The following is a 21,146-nucleotide window of genomic DNA, read 5'->3' as shown; positions in this document are numbered from 1 at the left end:
TACCAATTAATAGTTTAACTCTTAATTACCAGGGCTACTCGATCGAGTACAGGCCACTAGATCGAGTACGGAAGTCAAAAGATAAGCATATGACCCAAAACAGGGGTCACTAGATCGAGTACATGCCACTCGATCGAGTGAAAGAGTTACTCGATCGAGTAGGTGAAGGTCAGAGACACGTAAAACAAATTACCGGGGCTACTCGATCGAGTAACGGTTACTCGATCGAGTAACAAGAGGTGCACTCGATCGAGTGAGGGCCACTCGATCGAGTACCCTACGCATTTCTGAGCATTGTCCAGTTTTCGTAAAACGGTCATAACTCACTCGTTTCTTGGTCGTTTTGGGCGTATGACCTATCGTTAGAATCGTAAAAGAACAAGCTATCACATCCAATTGGAATCACATCAAAATCATTTATGCATATCAAATTATAACAGTTTAAAGACAACTTTGCTGTAATCAGACGACATAACTATTCGATTTTTACTTCCAAACAACTTAAACAACAACAAGGTAAACAAAAACAACTCAATACTCATAAAACCAGTATACCTAACCACATGTTACTATTTACAAAAGCCAAACAACAACTTCCATCATGCGCATACATTATTCAACTTACCACTCATGTAATGCCCACATGCTTTTATTCTATAACCTTACATAAAAACAATGACAATATATATAACATAAAATTCTCATTCATGTGTTACTAACATATCAACATTATAAAAATCCACTTCAGTCATATAAATATGCTTAAATCATGAAATCATATTTTTAAGCAACATTGTCCATCATCCATCATCCATCATACACTTTATCTAACGCATGCATATAGTATACAGCTTTATTATATAACTTTACGGAACAAAATCATGTATAACCATATCACATCGCCTAATCTCATGTTACTAAGATTGTCACATTATAAATAATTCATCCTGCAATACATTATTCATCACATATTATCATATATGAACTACTTCCTTTTTCCACCAGATTATTCATCATTCTCACATACTTTTCCAACGACTCCAACCAACATTATAAACCAACTATCATTCAACATGCTTTCAACCAACAACATACAAAATCACACCGATTCATGCCACACATCACTATATAGGTACACAATTCATAAAATAAACACATAGCGATCCCGACTCATATCCCATGGTGACCGGTTCAAAATTGTAGGGCGAGTTCGCGACTTTAGGACGTCTCCCAAGTCTTTGCATTAGCTCCTACAACTTCTACCCCGGGTTCATTTTAATTTGACTCCCTATGTTCATTAGGTTCATTGGTTACAGGTTTCAGGATCGTCAGTCTGATACCACTTTGTGACACCCCCATACTCCAAGTGCCTGATGGGTGATGTCGTCGGGTCACATCTAATCAAACACATTTATAATACTCAACAAACAACTAGTTAGTGGTAAGTCGAGGTCGATCCATGGGACGGTGTGCTTTGGGTTCTAAGTCTATCTATCTCAATTTATGCTAGTGTCACAATTAATGGGGTTTGTAGTTGTGTTCTAAACTAATGAAAGTAATAAAGTAAAGCAAACAATAAACTAAGAGATGTAAACAAATGACTAAAAGTGTTAGGATATCATTGGTTCATAGGGGATTCATGGGAGTTGATCATACAAACATGTTCACAAAGTTGCAAGCAATTTATGTTGTAAAGGAACCGAGTTGGTTTATGTCTTACGGTTCTTAGGAAGGGTTGGGTCCCGGAGCCGAATCGATTAGATTGTACAACACCTACAAGTCGACTTACTTTCCTCCTATTCAACTTCTATGCATGGTCTAACAAGACTCGAGTTGGTTTATATCTTACAAGTCAAGTTGAGTAGATAAAAGATGGTAAAAATGCAAGGATTCATAGGCTTAGCATTTCATCAAACATAACATGTGCATAGGTTGACATCACAACAAGCAAGCAAACTAATTATGAAAACATATTAAATTAAGCATGATTAATCCCATGTTGGTTTCCCCTAATTACCCATTAATCCTAGTTAACAGACTACTCACTTACTATCATGGTAAACATGTCATTAATGGTGACAATCATCACAACAAGTGTAAACATGATAAGAGAATGAGGAAATAAACAATAAAGAGTAAAGGGTAAAAGAATTATACCAAACTTGAGATGATTCCAAATAATAAAGCAAAGAATAAAAGAAGAGAACTTGATTAATTGATGAAGAGTTGTCAATTCTCCAATAATAACTCAATAATCTTCAATTACCCAATAATAAACTTGAATAATAAACTTGAACAATAATTAAGGAAAGATTAATGAGTAATTTGTGGAAAGATTAAAGAGTAATCTATTCTAATCTACTCCTAATCTAATCTAAGAGGAATTTCTAATATGGGAATTTGTTTAAGAGAGATTCCTTAAGAGAGCTTGCTCTTTGATTATTACAAATGGGGTATATATAGTAGAGCATCATTAGGTTAAGTAAGGGTAAAATAGTAAATAACAATGTTAAATGTTGGGTAGGGAATCTCTCCTCTAAGAAAAGATGCCAGTCTCCTTTTAACTAGTCTTTGAAAAATATGCGCATCTTTCATGGAGAAAGAAGAAGCCGGTTACACTGGAAAGGAATCCGAGCGGCCAAGGGATCAGGACGCTCGGATCACAAGGCCTTAAGACGGGCGTATTGGCATCGGGACGCTCGGATTATTAGGGGAGGAGAAGAGCGGATTTGGAGGGGGGACGAGCGTCCTGTAGCAGACGAGCGGATTGGGTCTCGGGACGAGCGGATTGGCGGACAACTTCTTCTAAACTGCATCGTGGTGACTCCTCCCAGTTATCCCATACGCATCAGCTCATACCTGCTCAATAACTGCTCACCACCCCCGAATGGATCACCACAGTTTTTAAAACATTTAAACGGGGTCAGTACTAATTACACAAAAACAATAGCCACAATGAAACAGAAACACAAACAGTCCAAATAGCTCAAACAATCCCCAGTCTCCATCTCCAATCTCCACACAACTCACTACACACTAAAGTGTGTAGCCCTGCCAGAGTACCCATCGCAACAAGTACTCCACGCCGCCAGTGGGGGACCGCAGCCATACCCACCAAATCCCCGCTCATCACCATCCAGCGATAAACCCAAGTTCATTGATGTGCACATCCCTTCTGTGACGGGTTCCACAGAGGGCGAATCAAGGGCGTGAAGCCACTCCCGCAAGTGACTCCACTCGATCGGGGCGCACCCGAAGATCACGGGACGGATAAACGGTAATCACAATACAACATCAACAACCGTCTGAAACAATCAACAATATGAAATCACAACCGTCTGAATCAATCAACAATCACTAACTACAGCACAATCACCACAAATCATGTAACTAATACTGAGTAGGGAAACCCTACCTGGAATGCAATCACAGAATCAGACGATCTAGCAGTTGTCTCAAAATCTCTCCTCTACGAATCCTCCTCCTATACATACATGCATACAATTACTACCTTAACCACATAATCATAAAACCCCCCAAATCACCCAATTAGGGTTTAACCAACTTTAACAAAACATTATAAAATTTATATGAAAAGCTTACCCTCGACACAAGGATCACAACGGCGTAAAGAACACGACGATCCGACCACCTTAGCCTTTGGGATCTGCTAACAACGCGAAGAAGGAGAACTACGTAACTCTTTTTCTCTCTTGAAAGGTTATAGAAAAAGTAAAAGTGATGAATAAAGTGATGGAAACCTTTAAATATGAATCACGCGTTATTAACAAATCCCGTCAAAAACAACCCGTAAAAGTAACTTACTCGATCGAGTAAGCAACTTACTCGATCGGGTGCTACACATACTCGATCGAGTACCCATCAGACAGACTACTGTTTCGTATAAAAACATACTTATTCGATAGAGTAAGCCCCACTCGATAGAGTACCCATAGACATAGAAAACCGTAATATTACAAAACCCAAACTCACTTTATTCAACTCGAAATATATGACAAATCCGAATTAACATGAGCGCGTCCAGACATGACTACTCAACTTCAAAGTCGAAATCTATACAATACTATTAAAAGGGAACTTAAAATGCCACGTAGTAAATGCCACTTTACACTACCAAAAAGCCACGTCACTTACTACACATGACATGGCAAATTTTAATATGACATGGCGAGTTAATGTGATATAAATCATCAACTTATTATTATATGACATTAATTTAAATATATTTTTTTTCCAAAATTTATATATCCCTTTCAAATTTACATAAAAAATTCATAATTTATAATTAAAATTTACACCAAAGTTTACATCATTATTTCCAATTTTAAAAGAAAAAAAGAAAAAAAAAAGAAATATTAAATGCAAATAGCATATCAAATATTATACTTTGGACTTTTAAGTTTGTAGATAAATTAAACAACAATTAAAATCAAAATTCATATTAAATTTTAAATTTCGACGTTTATTTTTAGAATATTTTAAGCAACAAATAAATATCACATAATTCTAATTTACTCCGTTTATTAAAAAAATAAATAGTTTGTTAATATTAAGAGTAAATAATAACATATTTAACATTAAACAAGGTGGCTTTTGTCAACAAAATAAAATAAAAATTAAAGCAAACCTTTAACATTTCATTTCTCCTTCTCCATATTTATGTTTATATTAAATTTGCTAATAATGAAAAAGAATGCTCAAAAGTCCTAAAACCTTACTACATAATTATTATATATATTAAATTTGATGATAATAATAAAAAGACACCCAAAAGTCATAACATGCATCCTCAATTGGATATAAATGTTCGATGTAAGACAACATTTGTGAGCCAAATTTCACGCCAATATTTTTTTGCCCTCATCGAGTCATCGCCAATAAAATTGTAGTTGTATATGTAAATAGTCTTTTTTAAATCTTATCATTATATCAACATCAAGGTAAGTGTATTAAGGTAAGGTAAATGTATTAAGGTTTTAAATTAATAATTTAATAATTTATTTTTAAGTTCCATTGGTTATGAAATGCTCATCACTTTTTAAAACTTTCTTATGTAGGAATTATCAAGATTTGTGGTAGGTAAATCTATTAAGGTTTGGTAAATGTATTAAGGTTTTAAAATAATAATTCATTTATTTGTTTTTAAGTTCAATTGGTTGCTCATCACTTTTTAAAACTTTCTTATGTAGGAACTATCAAGATTTGTGGTATTATGTTATTCGAAGGTAATAAATATACTTACATCTTTATGACTCAATGCCCTTTTTCTATTATTATTTAAATAAAAACTTAAATTAATAACGATAATATTAATATCACGTAAATCAAATTTCACCATTTTATTTCTTATTAATTACTCGATGGATTTTGTCCTTTTTTCCCCTAAGCTAGAGATGGTTCATTGGAGAAAAAATACTATATGGAGAAAGAAAATATTAGAATTGCTTAAACAACTACTCCCTTCATTCCACTCAATACTATATTATAAATTAACTACAAGATTGACTATAAGTTTTTGACGGGAGACAACATTTGTTAGACAGCAGTTAAGTAAATATTTTTGTACTGCTATCGCGAAAAGAATTGTATATGTCACTAACTTTTTTTTTTATCATTGTATCAGCATTAAGGTAAATGTATTAAGGTTTTAAATTAAGAATTCATTTATTTATTTTATTTTCCATTGGTTATGAAGTACATCACATTTTTAAACTTCGCATATTTCTTGTTTATTTCTTATTTAGGGATATTGAGATTTGTGGTGTTGTGCTATTCAAAGGTAAATATACTTACATCTTTAGACTCAATGTCATCTTTCTTCCATTATTTAAGAGAAACTTGAATTAATAACAAAAATTAATGACTAAGTGATTTTTTTTTTCATGTAGGGATGGTTTTTTGAAGAACGAAGACTAAGAAGAGAAATATTAGAATTACCTAAACAAATACTCTATTCATTCGACTCAATACTATATTATAAACTAACTATAAGATTGACAACATGAATGTAAATGACTAATTGTTTTTAGGTTCATAAAAAAAAATAGTATTTCAAAAACTTTCAAATGTATGCTTTATTTTGATATATGTTGTTTTTTTAATCATCCTTTTTCCTTAGAAAAATAACACTCATAGAATGAAATTGAATTTGCGAGGATCTCAATCTTATTGACATGGATAATAGGTAGCATAAATAATGGAGTGAAAAGCCCAAAAATTATCATTTAAGAAAGGAGTTAGATGTTAAATTAGTGAGGTGAATTAATTATCAATTATTAATAACTACAAAGATGAGAGGAATCTAAAAAGTTTATTTACATCTACATTATTCTTTTGTACACCTTAAATTTAATTTTCATTTTTCTTTAATTATACACATGAGACACATGCCTATTCAAAATGGCTTTTGATAGAAAACATGATTGAGTGGAATGCTTAGTTTACCTATTTGGAAGTATATGGTTGAATCCCGAAGGTGGAAAATTTGGAGAAATGTTAAAGCACATTTTTTATTAATATTGTTTAATGGATGAAGTATAGGGACTTAATGATCCAATTATTACGAGTTTCTCCTTTCAAATTCTTAGTTCCGCAATTTATTATAGTACTAGCTACAAGCCCACAATATTATGGGTGCTTTGAAATGTTAGTTTTTATCACAACAATTCTAATCGTGTGTTTTATATTAATTTAGGATTTGTTGATAAAATTTTAAAGTGAGGGTGTTGCATGTTTGACGATCTTTGTTTGATAATATTATGGTTTCATGTAACGTGATTATGCGAATACCTGTATTATTAATTGATTTTAATCAGCTTCCCTTGAGTTACTTCAGTTTTCGATTATGCGAATACCTGTATTATTAATTGATTTTAATCAACTTCCATTTGCGCATATTTGACATATCACAAAGCACGTAAAAGGATTTGAGTAACACCACTTACCATTTAAAACCCTCATAAAAGAACGTCAAATAATGACATGGTTTTGATAAAAGTATTTACTATATAACACTTTAGTTTCTGATTTTATATAAAACTATTGTACAAAAAAACTAATTTGTCTTGATTTTATAGAAGTCTTAAAACATGAAATCATATTGTAGAATGTTATGATTTGATTCACTAAAAATATCATAGTAAAAAACAAAAAATCCCGTGAATTTCACGGGTCACAAAACTAGTTAGCCTCTAAAAATCTACTCTATATAACTTATGGAGTACATAAATTTCTCAAAAGCGATCGTAAGCATGGACCATTATTCCATTAATACTTTTTTCATTCATCAATGTTAAAGTTGATAGAAAATACTTTTAAGTCTTACCTTTTATCAGATGATTCACACACCGATTTCTCATTAACGTTAGTTTTGCAAAGCAGCAGCAATAATGACATAGCTTTATCGACTTATATACATGTAAAATGGATTTACGTTTTAAAATCTCATATTTATTAAATGAATAGGCGAACTCTATTATTTTCCCGCCAAAAAGCATATTCTTAAAAAAGGAAACTAATGATATAATTATATTCATTCACTAAATAAGGAAACTAACAATAACAATTTAATTAATCTATTATATTTTCATTTAATCTTTTCATCAAATTATATTATTTTCTTTAAACTCTAAACTATATTATTTTAAGTAAAATAAAAAATTCGATATAAAAGTATAAATTGCTAAATCTTTTATTATTCCTATTATTAGATGATGAGTTGACCCATATTCTGTATAAAACGATTGTTGTTAATACTTTCGTGATAAAGAAAATTGAAAAAAAAATATAAATTGAAACTCATTAGTTTTATGCTATAAAAAATTTTTCATTAGAATATATTTTAACTCATGACTCAATTCTCTTAACTAATTTTCAGTTCTAACTTTTATTTATCCAAGCAAAATATAATAATGACAAATGTAAACAATTACTCCTAAAATATCAATATTATATAAATAATTTTATAAAAATATTAAAACTTTAAATATCGTGCATATAATGCACGGGGTCTAAAATATTAAAACTTTAAATACTGTGCATATAATGCACGGGGTCTAAAGTCTCTAAACTAGTTAAGATTTTAAATGCATTCAAATAGGACAGTTTTGAAAAGAAGATAAATAATATAATTTGGTGATTATTTCCCGAAAATATTGTTGCCAACTTACCTTACATCTACAAAAGTCAATGTCCTAATTTTGAAAACAAATTAATGTTATTTTAGGAAGAAATCAATAATTTAAAAACACACTAATTTATTTACTTGTTTTAGTATTAGTATAATTATTAATTATTAATATATTATTGGCTAAGTAAGAAGCATTTGACACGGGTCATGCTAATTAATGTACATGATTTACTCAATCATGGACATAAATGACCGTTATACCCTTATCATTTTTACACCTTTATTTTCCATTTTTTATTCATCTCCTTCCAAACCATCAGCCTCCCCCACGACAACCTCCCTTCCCTACACCAACGCTACCACCGAGCCCATCTGGGACTCCGTCATCGAACCCTTGCAACCGGAGTCCTACACATGACCACCTCTCTAATGGAACAGCCGCCCCGCCATTACTATCGGAACAACCGCACTAATTAACGATAACAGCCTGCTAGTCATTTGCATCCATTAATGTGTCAACTCCATCTTTAAGCTCATGTTTTTTATTAAAAAAATTAAAAAACAGTAAATTGCAGGGCCTTCGAACAAAAACAAACAAGCAATTAAAAGTCATTATGTTCCTCATTCTCAGAATTGAAGAGTCATCATCATCCCCTTTTCATGTTTTTATTAAAACAATTCATGTGTAATTGCAGGAGGTGCATTGAACAATAAAAACAAACAAACAAATTAAACAGTAATTCTATGTCCCTTCCCGTAAACCTCAGTACCTCACCACCCAGATGTCACCACGGCCAACACCTACGCCACCATCACGGCCAACACCTAACGCCACCACCATGAATAGGCGAGTCGACGTCCCAAACGCAGGCAGGTCGATGTCTCAAACACAGGAAGACCGACTGATATCTAACCGTACCACCACCGGCTCAGTACAATCACCACCATGGTCGTCGTCCCCACCACAACCTGCCCTGCTACCACCGCATCGACTGTCGACGCCAAACTCCGACCATGAGTTTTCTTTATTTTTTTCAAACCCTAATTTAATTAGATTAAATTAATTTAATCTCTCTAATTTGATAAAACATGGTTGTTTAATAAAGTTAGAATTATTATTCGATCGGATATGAGAAGAACTAGCATTCATAATTGAGTAATTTGTCGGATTTGATTAGGTTGGTGAGGAAGAGAATTAGAGAGCTTTTTTTTCTTTGTTTTTTTGGTAAGGGTAAAGAACGGAAAAACAATGGCAAAAAGTCCATGAAAGAGTAATGTTTGTACATGAATGAACAACTACGTTTGACACGTGGACAATTTATTCTACAGCTGACACGTGGCAAACGGTTTCAGCTTTAATATTATATTTATATTATATATGATATGATTTCTCTAAATAAAATGATCACAAAAGAGGAAAAAATTATAATTGATTAAATGAGCAAAATTGAGAAGGAAAATAAATCATTGTGATATTTATATATCACACCACAAAAATTACGGCCAAAGGACCGATTTGGAGTCAAAGGAATTTCAAAATTTTGCTCATAAAAATCGTTGATTAAAAAGTTGGTTCGTAAAAGAAATCGGGCCAAAACCGAATTAAAACAGGATTAAGAAGGAAGTAATTAGAAAATTAAATCCAAACCAAAATGAAATTGAATTAAAGTAAGTATCATGAATTAAAGTGAAATAAATGAGATTAAAAGTAATAAGAAAGAAAAGGAATTTAATCGGAATAAATTCCGAAGTCTTACGAATTAAATCGTAATAAAATTATAATTACGAAATCTAAATTGAAAATAACGGGTATTACAACTCCCTAAATAATCCAAGTATGGTATATTCCCAAACTACACCTGAAAAATTAAACATGAATCCAGAAAACGATCAAAAATATCTGAATTGATAACCGAGCGAACAATCGATATGATTAACTTGAATAATACCTGGAACCGAAACTGAACCGAATTCAATAATAACCTGATGATATCGAACCTGAATATATCAGAATTGATAAGAACTAAACCGATTGACCTAGATTACAATACTTATTTTCTCACAAATCGACTCATATTTAGGTGTTTTTCCATTCATTTTTTTTTTTTTATTAATGGTACATTGAAACTGCTAATTTTTTTTTACCCTCGACTCAAGAAAATTCTAACTCAAAACTCAACTGAACTAATATTAACCCAACCCTAAACGTACTTGACTCGAAATAACACAAACCGATTAAAATGACAAGTGGCTAAACCGAGACTAATATGAACCATTGAACCCGATTTAAATCGAACTGATTTAATCGGATAGGAAATCGAATCAATCCAACCCAAAGCACTACAAGTCTACAACGGCCCTAATGTCCAATTCCGTCACACTTGTATCATTTCTCTCTCTTTCATAATAGCATCTTCTTCAATCTCCTCCCCTTCTCTTTCTATCCAGAAACAATACAATACATTCATACCTCACTCAATCATCCCTCTTCCTGAATCCTCATGCTTCCCTCACTCGTGTTCATATCCTCGATCCAGTTAAGTATTCCTCAAATCTTATTTCTTCGAATTCTATCTCATTTACTATAATTTGTACTCGTAATTTGTAATTGTTTTATTATTGTTTTCTTCTGATCGAAACATATTTAATTCATCCTATTCTCGAACCCTCCGCGGAACTCTACCGTTCTTCGACGGAAATAGTGAGTCGGAGCGTCCTTGGCTAAGCATAACATAATCAAAAACCTTCGCGTCGCAGATGAAACGAGCACATCGGCCATTTTTGTTTACGGAGTTTGAATGTAATTTAACATCTGCTTCAGCAAGTATAATTCATGAGACACTATAAAGCATATAGATTTCATATCTCCTACTTCTCTTTTTTAAGATTTTATCATTTAATCATCCTTGGTTTCTCTTTTTTTTTTTTTTTTTTTTTTTTTCATTCCAATTCAATTATCTTTTTGATCTCATATCCTTTTTGCGATTGTTTTTGGGTTGTGAATGAGAGAACTGGAGAAGCCGATCAAGTAGAATGGAGCAGAATCAGCACCTCATTGTTGTCCCCTACGACACCTTAGCAACACCACTCAAGGTTAAACCAGTCTCTCTTTTTCTCTTTTGTTTATATAAAAGTAATTGCTATTTACTCCCTCCGTCCCGGTCAATTGTTGTCCTTAAAGATTAAGGAAAGAGGAAGGGGTCAATTACTAAAGGACAAGTGGAACAAATTGATGTGAATGATCAAATTGCTCATTAAGTTCATTCTTAAAATAGAAAGGACAAGAAATGACTGAGACACCCCAATATGCAAAAGGACAACAAATGACCGCGACAGTGGGAGTATATAGGAGTAACTAATAATTACTCTCTCAGTGCAACCAACATAATTGTTGTCAAGGTCATAGTAAGAAATTATGCCCTTGGCTCTATTCAACTCAGCAACTCTATCAATCCTAGTTCACCACCAACATGCCTATACTCGAGGGATTTAACCACCTCCTAGAAAAAGCAAGCTAGCAGCTAATGCCGACTGTAGGCTTAATAAATAGAACTGCGAGCAAGAAAAATCCTTTAACACCAGACTTCGACCCAAATCCCTAAGTAAAATGGCATAGGTTGCACTGGTTCTATTAGCAGGGTTCAAGCTCTTTGTTCTTTCTCTGTTTTTTTTTCCCCCTTATGTTGGTTACATTAAGAGAGTACATCATATAAATAAGAGACTACATTTCTATTACATAAGAAAACCCTAAGAATTCTGAAACACATCCAACCCACAAAAAATTGGTATAGGTTGCACTGGTTCTATTAGCAGGGTTCAAGGTCTTTGTTCTTTCTCTGTTTCTTTTCCCCTTATGTTGGTTACACTAAGAGAGTTCATCATATAAATAAGAGACTACATTTCTATTACATAAGAAAACCCTAAGAATTCCGAAACACATCCAACTCACAAAAAATTTAACTACCACCATGGATGACTTCTCAGATGATCCTAAACTGTTTTCTGGTAAGATTTTGCTCTTTTTTTGTTAATTTTAATTCGTTTTAGGCATGAAATTGATGATTTTTTTTGTTTTTGTTTTTTTGAAGCCCAACTAGAAGAATTTCTGTCTTCAAGTTCACCAGACAAGTGCGATTTTACTGCTGATGATTCTGGTACTCTACTTTGGCCTTATTTTCTTGTTTTTATTTTCTTGTTTTTTTGCCCTTATTTTCAGATGCTCTGTTAAGATTTTGCTCTTTTTTTGTTAATTTTAATTCGTTTTAGGCATGAAATTGATGATTTTTTTTGTTTTTGAAGCCCAACTAGAAGAATTTCTGTCTTCAAGTTCACCAGACAAGTGCGATTTTACTGCTGATGATTCTGGTACTCTACTTTGACCTTATTTTCTTGTTTTTATTTTCTTGTTTTTTTGCCCTTATTTTCTTTCTGTACAAAATCTCTTTTTAGTGTTTTATTTATGAGAAATGTAGAGATGTGCAGTTTGTTGTTTGCTATTAGTTTATCTTTAGATAGTTAAGATTTTGACACCGGCTCGGATATCGGAAGCAGTCGGATAAAAATTAAACCCCCTTTTTTTTCATCCACTAATTATTTCATACGGTTCATGAGAGTCGTCTACATATAAAAAAATACTCCTTATTATACCTCAATTCTGATTTCCAAGATTATTTCATTTCCTCCTATTTTGTTTTTTGTCAATCTCTTCTACCTGAATTTTTTTTTGTACATTGTAGTTTTAAATTTCAAAGTGTAGTAACATGCTGCAAGTCAGGAGAAACTCGGGAAAAAAATTGCTTCAGCGAGAAACTCAACCGATTTTCGATCAACTACTATATCTGCTGTCCACAACTATTACTCCACCATCGTTGTCGGGCGGTTGCTAGTGTAAATTTCATATTTTCGGTTCGAACTTTTTAAAAAAACTGAAGAAATGGAAAAGATGCAAACTAAAATGTTACTATATCTTTGCTGCTTGTTTATCCAAACGGCCAAACCCGTAATTCCAGAAACAACCCCCAATTTTCTTTTCTTTTTTGGTGACTAAATAATCCCCCAATTAAATGCACTATTTCTTGAACTTCCTCCTCTAACACCGCCATTTTGTAGACGATAATAATTTTTTTTTAATGTTTACAATAGAGAACATTGCCTTTGGATAAGCAGGGGGGAAGTCAATATTCTGTTCCATTCCGTCTTATTGTACCAAACTATCCGTGGCCCTTAATTGAGTCACATACTCACAAATAAAGAGAGATGTAGGTATACCTACTGGTTAAGCTAGTCATAAGATGTGGTATTCGTAGACCTGAATGTAATTCCCGTGAACATTAAACTTGCTTTTATGACTCTCTTTAAAGAAAACTAAAAAAACAAAGGGAGATTTACAATCTCTAAAACGTGCCTTCGTGACACCTTGCTCTTATTTGCTTGTCCATTTTCCTTTCTTTCTCCTCTCATTCTTTAACCTTTCTGTACGACCTTTACCTGTGCAGAGGTCAGTAAAGCAAAGGCTGGTGTTGCTTCCCGTTCTATTGCCACAACATTGATGATAAGTTAGTATCCATTCTGTAGTTCCAAATTGTTAATTAGTGTGGTGGTGAAATTATAATGTTGGTTATGGTTATGCAGGAGACACTAATAAGGCCGCTGCCGCTGCTACTGGTTATGTTCCACCGCGATTTTACACTTCTGAGGCCGCACAAACTGCTGAGGCCGCTCTATTAGCCAAAGCTGTTAATGCAGGTTTGTATTTATTGCTTTCTTTATCTATTGTTCTGTACCACCTTTATCTATTGTTATATTCAATTTAAGAGTTCAATGGATATTTCGGATAACGAAAAGTTGCAATTTCAAATTTCCAATGAATTGGGACCTGAATTTATCTGTTTGGCATTAGTGGTTGGTGCAGATGTTCTTAGCAGAAAGAAGGGGGGGAAAACTGTTCATAAAGTTCATCTTGAGGAGCTGTTGATTGATCAAGCTGAAGGTCAATGGGATGCTGCTGAGGAAAGACAGAAATATAGTGTCGAAGAAACCGACACGGATGATGATTCTTGATGATTTTGTGTGGGTGTGAAAATACCTCAATTTTCAGATAGAATCTAATACTAAATACTGTACTGTACTAAAACTATAATAGAAGTACCTATGAACTCATGAATCTTCCTCTGAAACTGTCATGTACTGGTATAAATGCCTGCTGATGTAATTGGTAGAATTGATCTTGGTATATAACTGCTTTCTGATGTAATGGGTGAAGTTTAACGATTTTTTAGGTTTATTGAATTGTATGATCATTGGGATGTGAACTGCTTGTGCCGAAATCGTTGGCCTTTATGTGTATGGAAGGATATTTTGAGATAACAAGTCATCCTGGGTTGTCAATCTTTCCCGTGATCCTCGTTTATGTAGAGGGTTATGATGGGAAATTTTAATTCGTAGGCTAATTGTTTTCGTTTTATAGATGAGTGAAATCTGAACATTGATCGAGCGGCACGATCAATTTCCATATCACATTGGTTAATGTTAAAACAATTAGTCTCACTTTAGACGGGTATATCCGTCTATAAAGTGTAGACGGGTAAATATGTCACCACTTACATAAAAGACAAAGTGGTGACATTTCACTTGTTTGTCTTATTATGAAAGTGGCGTGTGATATTTGAGCCGTCTACAACTTTAAACGGATAGTATCCGTCTGAAGTGAGAATTTTGTGATGTTAAAATTCACTCTTTCCATTCACTATTCCCATACTAATTGTTTTTCCTTTATACACATTTTTGAGGAAAATTAACTCAAAACAATTCATTCCCACGGCATCCATCAAACCTTGTCCCGCCGACCACCGCCATAGCTTCAATATCGTCATAGCACCACCACCACATCACATTGCATAAAACCCAAACTACTTATCGGACATGGCCGCCATCATAACCTACAACAGTCCAACCACTCACGAAGTCACGAGTTACGACCAAACCCACCACCACCTTTATCTAGGAAAAAAAAATTGCATGGGTGGAACATAGAATGGAATTTATTTGTCCTACGGAAAATTAATTGGGATACGTGTTGGAAGATATCCATTTGCTGCCAATGCAGTTTCTCATACCCTTGTTGCTTGTTGTGGGCTTGTGGCCCATCGAACGTTATCAATTTGTTGCCAATTGCTATTCGTCCCTCCGAATCGCCGACAATATTTAAAGATTTTTTCAAATTACCCTGCTAACCTCAACATTTCAATCGAACTACCAACAAACTATTTAATTAAAAAATCGAAATTAACAACTAATATCGAATAACAAACAATTGAAGAATGTTAGATTTGATCACAAATTGAAAAATCATTAAACTAATAGACGTAAAACGAGTTGCTTTTTTTCTAAAATCAAACAACGAATTATTAAGTGAAACAATCGACGTAAAACGAATCGATTTAAAAACAAAAATCAAAACGATGAATTACTAATCGTAGCCCTGTAACTAACTACGTAAAAGCCTTGTAACTAACTACTTTATCCTACACCGTCGCATTTTCGTAAATGGTCGGTCTGAGATAATTGATTGATTGAATTAGACAGGGAATAACAATGCATAGTACTCCGTAAATGTGGTAATGATTCTTGAATAAACTGAAATCATATTGCACTCATGTTCATCAACGATTTATATTTTGATGATGATGATGATGATGATTTATGCAAGGTTAACTCAAAATGGTTTTGACAGAGCCACAGAGGTAAGTATTATACATATCCTGTGAAAGAAAAATGCAGTGAATAATAAATAATATGGAGTACAGCCACAGGTAAGTATTCGAGCAAGAAGGGGTATGATGTTGCGTAATCCTTTTTTCGTATTCAAAATTGCAAAACCTTATCCTTATCTCCATCATTACTCAGGCTATGTTTATTGTTCTTATTATAATTGTTACAATGAAAATAAAGAAACAAATACAAAAGAGACGCATTAAACAGAGCATTAGAACACCATCCCCATATCCCCCAACACCTAAACGTAAACAAGTGATACTACAACATAACCAAGGAAACCGCGACAAACTGTATAATCTGACAGTCAGTGATCAACCTCTTCCAGGACGGACGAATACCAACCGAACACAACAGATAATACGAGTACATGAGACCTTGAACAGGATAAGTTCTATAACTACATTTGTAATTTGTATAATCGGAAAACCTCGTCGATATACATTACACTCCTGGCAAGGCTTGCAGCAACATCAAACCAGCTATTACATGCTATTTACATCAGGCAACCAACATAGATGGATCTAGGATACATCCTTTGAAGTTGAGGCCATTGTACGTAAACTTGATCCGCTATCCTTAGTTTGTAAAGCAGCAACCCACTCAAAGAAAGCCGTTTCACTCTTGCTATGCTCTCCACATAAAAGATCGACGACCATCTTATCCCTAACACCTGCACAGGCAATTATAGTTTTACCCCCAGTGAGTCGTTAACATTTAGCATCAAATACATCAATGAAATACGCTAGTCACATTTTAATAAAGAGCTAAACGACTATATTACTCGGACTTTGTTGAAAGTAGATCTGGCAAAATTGATCAACCCAGTTGAGCAACCCATTATAACGACTGAATAATAACACAATTGAAACATACCTAAATGATCCAAACTGAAATGACCCGACCCAAACTCACTTAATCCAGGTCTAGTTGGAAGGATACGACACCCATGTGCGTAAATTTTTTTAATGTTAAAATTTGTCTTTAAAAGAGTGTGTCGATGTGTCATACCCTTACCTGAGTATCGAGTGTTGAGTATCAAGTGTTCGAAATATGTGTGCAAGCATTAATGAAGAGGCAGAGTAAATACAGTTGATAAGTAGCTAACTGACCTTAAAGACGAAGGCAATTCCGCATAAGGGAATGCAAGTCCCAGGGCCGTTGCAGAGGAACTGCAAGTACTGGAAGATAACATTAAGAAAACTCATCGTGAATCTAATCGTTTCAGTAAAATTGCAGAATTATACAAGGTCACTTCCACTGTCACATCTGGTTTTGATCGATAGTCTATACCGGCCAAAAGAAAGGAAAGAGAACCAATACCACTTGAGGTCTGATTTTAATCATCAGCCACACTGCATGAACTATCGCAATCAACGTTGTAAGAACAGATGTTATGTACGACTGTCCAACTTCTCGACTTCGATAGATTTGCATATATTGTGCATTTCCGGTTTCCTTCTGCACCAAAGCCAGAATAAATAGATATTGATGACAATTAACCAAGGAAATTCAGAAATTTTATTCTCAATCTCAATGACGTCGGACCAAAAAACGAAATATTAAAGACTATCATGGGCTCATGGCTTTATGGTGGAGAGACGTCAACAACATAAACCCACTGCCTCAGGGATCCCACTAATTGCAGAGCAAAGGGGGTTGGATGTTCACAGCCTTAGCACCACAGTCCCCAGCAAAGAGTGTTATTTCCGGATGTTTCAAAATGAAAATTGTGTCGAGAAGTGCATCAAGAAATTGCTGATTCACAAAAAAAAAAATTGTGCCCACTTTTAGTGAGTCATTTTGCTTTATTTGATCATGATCCAGAACAAATAATGAGTCTTTGGTTCCACTTGAAATAGGAACAGTTTTTACAGTTGAGAGAAACTAAACAAAAATCACCGGTCCGAGAGGCGAGAGTAACAAGTGCATTGTCCACATTATAACAGTCAGGTATTAGATTTCTTCCCTTTTGAGGTGGCATATCTATTATGTGTTTGCCAGCGATCCTAAACTCTGCTAGGTGGAGCTTTTTTATTCCCTGAAGTCCCCTTTTGGCCAGTGATGGGAGTTCTGACTGTAGAGTGTTTTCTTGTTAGAAAATTGTGTTTCAGTGAGTCTTGCTTGCTGCAGACCGCTTTGCATTTGTGCCATTATTTAAACCCAAATTTAGGGGAAACAGCTTCGTACGGTAAGAATAGTCTCAGGCAAGTGTAGTTAAAATGCATGGCCAGAACTTTTAACCATAAAAGCATTAGCAAGTGAATTTTATCTGGAAAACAGTTTAACTTCCTTCTAACTGATGTAAGAGAGCTAAGTAAAAACAAATGTTTGAAGTGGTCTATGATACTGAGTATAACCTAGATCCAGGTGGAAAAATAATGAAAACTTTAAGTGAGATTATCTAGCTAAGTGACAATAAGGTAGGGTAAATATCTTCTGAGTATGTATATTGCATCAAAAGGTTTTGCACAAGACAAACTCACTGCAATTCAAAGATAAGTTGACTTAAGACTTCGAAAAGCCAGACAGAGTGCCATTTGGAGACATACCGCATTATTAGATGAGCTCTCAAATGTCTGAGCTTTCTGTAGGCTCATATTATCAGTTGCTGCTGCAACATAATATCTGGGCATGAACCGGTCCTTTTGCAGCACAGACAAGAGATTAAGCATCTCGGCTGTGTGACCCCCTACACGAATCACAACCAATGACAATAGATAATGTATTCCTCATGGATTAATTCTAAATAGTTTCAAATGCTCTGCTTAACAAAAGACATCAATTACATTATGTGGCTATTATCAATTACCACAGCGACATTACTTCTCAATGCCTCAAAGACTCCAAACTTTGGCAATATAAGGAGATAGGAAGTAATGTTCAACTGAAATCAACATAACTTGAGAGATGCCCAACAAACTCCATGTGACTTACAGGTTTAGGTTTATGAACAAAGAAGACAATCAATAAATAATGTTCCCAAAATCCTATATTTCAATCAAGAACCCAAAAGGAGAGATTGAAAGTTTCAAAAAGACTGCTAAAAAGCATTTTGATCTACACACCATCAAATATTCAAATACTAACCCAGCTTGGAACAAACCTCATTACTATGACTTACCAGCTTGGACCAAATCTCATTACTATGTGTGAAAAGAACTACAAAACAAAGGGTAGAACAAAGACTTACCAGAACCCAGAACAATGAGGGTACTACGAGGTTTCATACACGTGGATCTCAATGCTTTCCCGGTATTATAAAACACATGTAATAACCGCACTAGAAACAATGTGACAAGTGTGAAAGCAAACATTAGAATCCCATTTGATTCTGCCATCGGAGCCAACCATTCATTTCCACTAATCATTTTTTAGATCCTTCCACTTGATAACGAATTGCAATTGACCCACAACCTGTAAAGATGAAGCAAACAATAAACTAAAATGATTAGCAATTAGCAACTCAACTTGTATAATCTTAAGTTTAGTTTCATAAGACGCTTATCTCATTGATTCGAGGAAACAGTCATTCGGATCTATAATTAATATTTGGGCAGAATTCTTGGTTTGACAATCCATAGAATTTGGTTCTAGATTTCATTAAAATTCCTCAAATTCTGATCATTTAGATATCACATTCAAACAAAATCCCACCTCCACCCAGGGGCGGATCTAGGAATCGAATTCATCTAGGGCTAAATTTTAAAATTTTAAAATTTTATAAATTGATAACAACAAATTTTTTTCGAGATTAATATAAAGTAAATGTAAGATATGATAAGCCAATAGTTTCTAAAAGTTTCAATGGGTATTAAAATTTAACTTTTCGCTTTGTAATCTTTGAGAGAAAAAAAAAATATTGTATGTTAACATGCTGTTATTTTGTAGTGATATTTTGAATTCATTTTTGAAATAATGCTCAAAAATAAAATATTTGTCGTTTTGGGTCGGTTTTGAAAATATTTGTCAAAATGGTGTCCACGTAGACTCGGGATTTATGGACCTAAAACACGCCACTACCAATGGCGTGTTTACAATGAGTAGGGAAAAAACTTCATTAAAAAATGGACTAAAACAAACACGTCATTGGGAATGGCGGGTTTCGGAGCGGAAACATGCCACTTCCTATGGCGTGTCTATGTATAATTTTTTTTTAAAGACACGCCACTGCTAATGGCGTGTTTCCTTCACAAAACACGCCATTGGTAGTGGCGTGTTTCAGGTCTAGAAATCCCGAGCCTACGTGGATACCATTTTGACAAATATTTTCAAAACCGACCCAAAACGACAAATATTTTATTTTTGAGCATTATTTCAAAAATGGATTCTCATATTTTACTATTTATATTGAAGGAAGCTAATTTATAATTGTTCTAACTATTTTAACGACAAATTATTTAAATTGAACCCCAAATTTTTTTAGCAAAACTCAGTTAAATATTTGTTTTCATAAAAGGAAAATTATGAAAAATATAAACACATCATTGTAACGAAGTACATATTTTTTCATATATAAAAAATATAAAAAAAAAAAGAATAATAATTAAAAAAAAATATGAAGATTATGAAGATAAGAAGACAAGCACCTATAACAAATATAATAAGAAAGAATAATAATTAAAAAAAAATATTTGTTGTAACGTGGAGGTACGAAGAAACAAAAATTAAAAGGCAAAATAGAGAAGTAAAGAAAACCTAACATCAAAAATTCAGTTCAATAAGGGATTCGAACACAGGATGTTGGTGTGAAAAGTAACTAGTAGACCACCAGACCACAAGGAGAATACTAATTCTTTAGTACTAGATACAGTATATATTTTTTCCCATAAAAACTACTCGGGCTACAGCCCGAGTAGCCTAGCCCTAGATCCGCCCCTGCTCCACCCGTCTTTTTGAAATTCCTAGCCGACGAGTCCCTGTTCACATCCCCACCATGCACACCTTTGCTCTCTCCTTATTCTCACTATTAGATTCAATGTCCGTTTCACTGATCCTAAAGTCATGACGCTATTAAATTATCGATTCTTCTCTCTCACTTGCTCAAAGAGGTGGATTTAAAATACACTTTTGTTACGTACTTATTTGGCCTAATTAAATTATTGCACCTGCTCCTATATTCACCATTTTTGGGATTCTACCTTGAAACTTCAAATTGCACTAATAAAACATTTTTACTGTCTTGGAAGTAGTCAACACACCATTTTGAGATACTACATTGAAA

The 21,146-nt window shown here is 33.9% G+C and overlaps 1 protein-coding gene across 4 annotated transcripts; it reads right to left on the bottom strand.

Annotated features, from left to right (window-relative positions):
• Nucleotides 1-16,136: 16,136 nt before the first annotated feature.
• Nucleotides 16,137-19,804, bottom strand: LOC141616777 (uncharacterized). 4 transcript variants are annotated; one of them, XM_074433913.1, is made up of 5 exons: nucleotides 19,116-19,794; nucleotides 18,475-18,614; nucleotides 17,246-17,383; nucleotides 17,035-17,103; nucleotides 16,137-16,595 (listed from the first exon to the last, which is right to left on the bottom strand). In XM_074433913.1, exons 1-5 carry the CDS (start codon nucleotides 19,291-19,293, stop codon nucleotides 16,419-16,421), a joined length of 702 nt encoding a protein of 233 aa, XP_074290014.1. In that variant the 5' UTR covers nucleotides 19,294-19,794; the 3' UTR covers nucleotides 16,137-16,418. The 4 variants fall into 4 exon arrangements, with proteins under 4 accessions (XP_074290014.1, XP_074290016.1, XP_074290017.1 ...); XM_074433915.1 differs by having other exon boundaries at nucleotides 17,246-17,380; nucleotides 19,116-19,524; XM_074433916.1 differs by having other exon boundaries at nucleotides 16,301-16,595; nucleotides 17,035-17,094; nucleotides 19,116-19,804.
• Nucleotides 19,805-21,146: the final 1,342 nt, after the last annotated feature.

Source organism: Silene latifolia, chromosome X, assembly GCF_048544455.1.
Source record: "Silene latifolia isolate original U9 population chromosome X, ASM4854445v1, whole genome shotgun sequence".
Lineage (NCBI taxonomy): Eukaryota > Viridiplantae > Streptophyta > Magnoliopsida > Caryophyllales > Caryophyllaceae > Silene > Silene latifolia.
This window is presented reverse-complemented; position numbering and strand designations above follow the sequence as displayed.

What these genes read in the sequence shown, in the direction of transcription:
- LOC141616777 (XM_074433913.1), bottom strand. Translation starts at nt 19,293, where the DNA reads ATGATTAGTGGAAATGAATGGTTGGCTCCGATGGCAGAATCAAATGGG. An exon ending in AGAGCTCATCTAATAATGCG is followed by an intron (nt 17,384 to 18,474) that starts GTATGTCTCCAA and finishes GCTTTGGTGCAG; the next exon opens with AAGGAAACCGGAAATGCACA. An exon ending in TTAAAATCAGACCTCAAGTG is followed by an intron (nt 17,104 to 17,245) that starts GTATTGGTTCTC and finishes GTTATCTTCCAG; the next exon opens with TACTTGCAGTTCCTCTGCAA.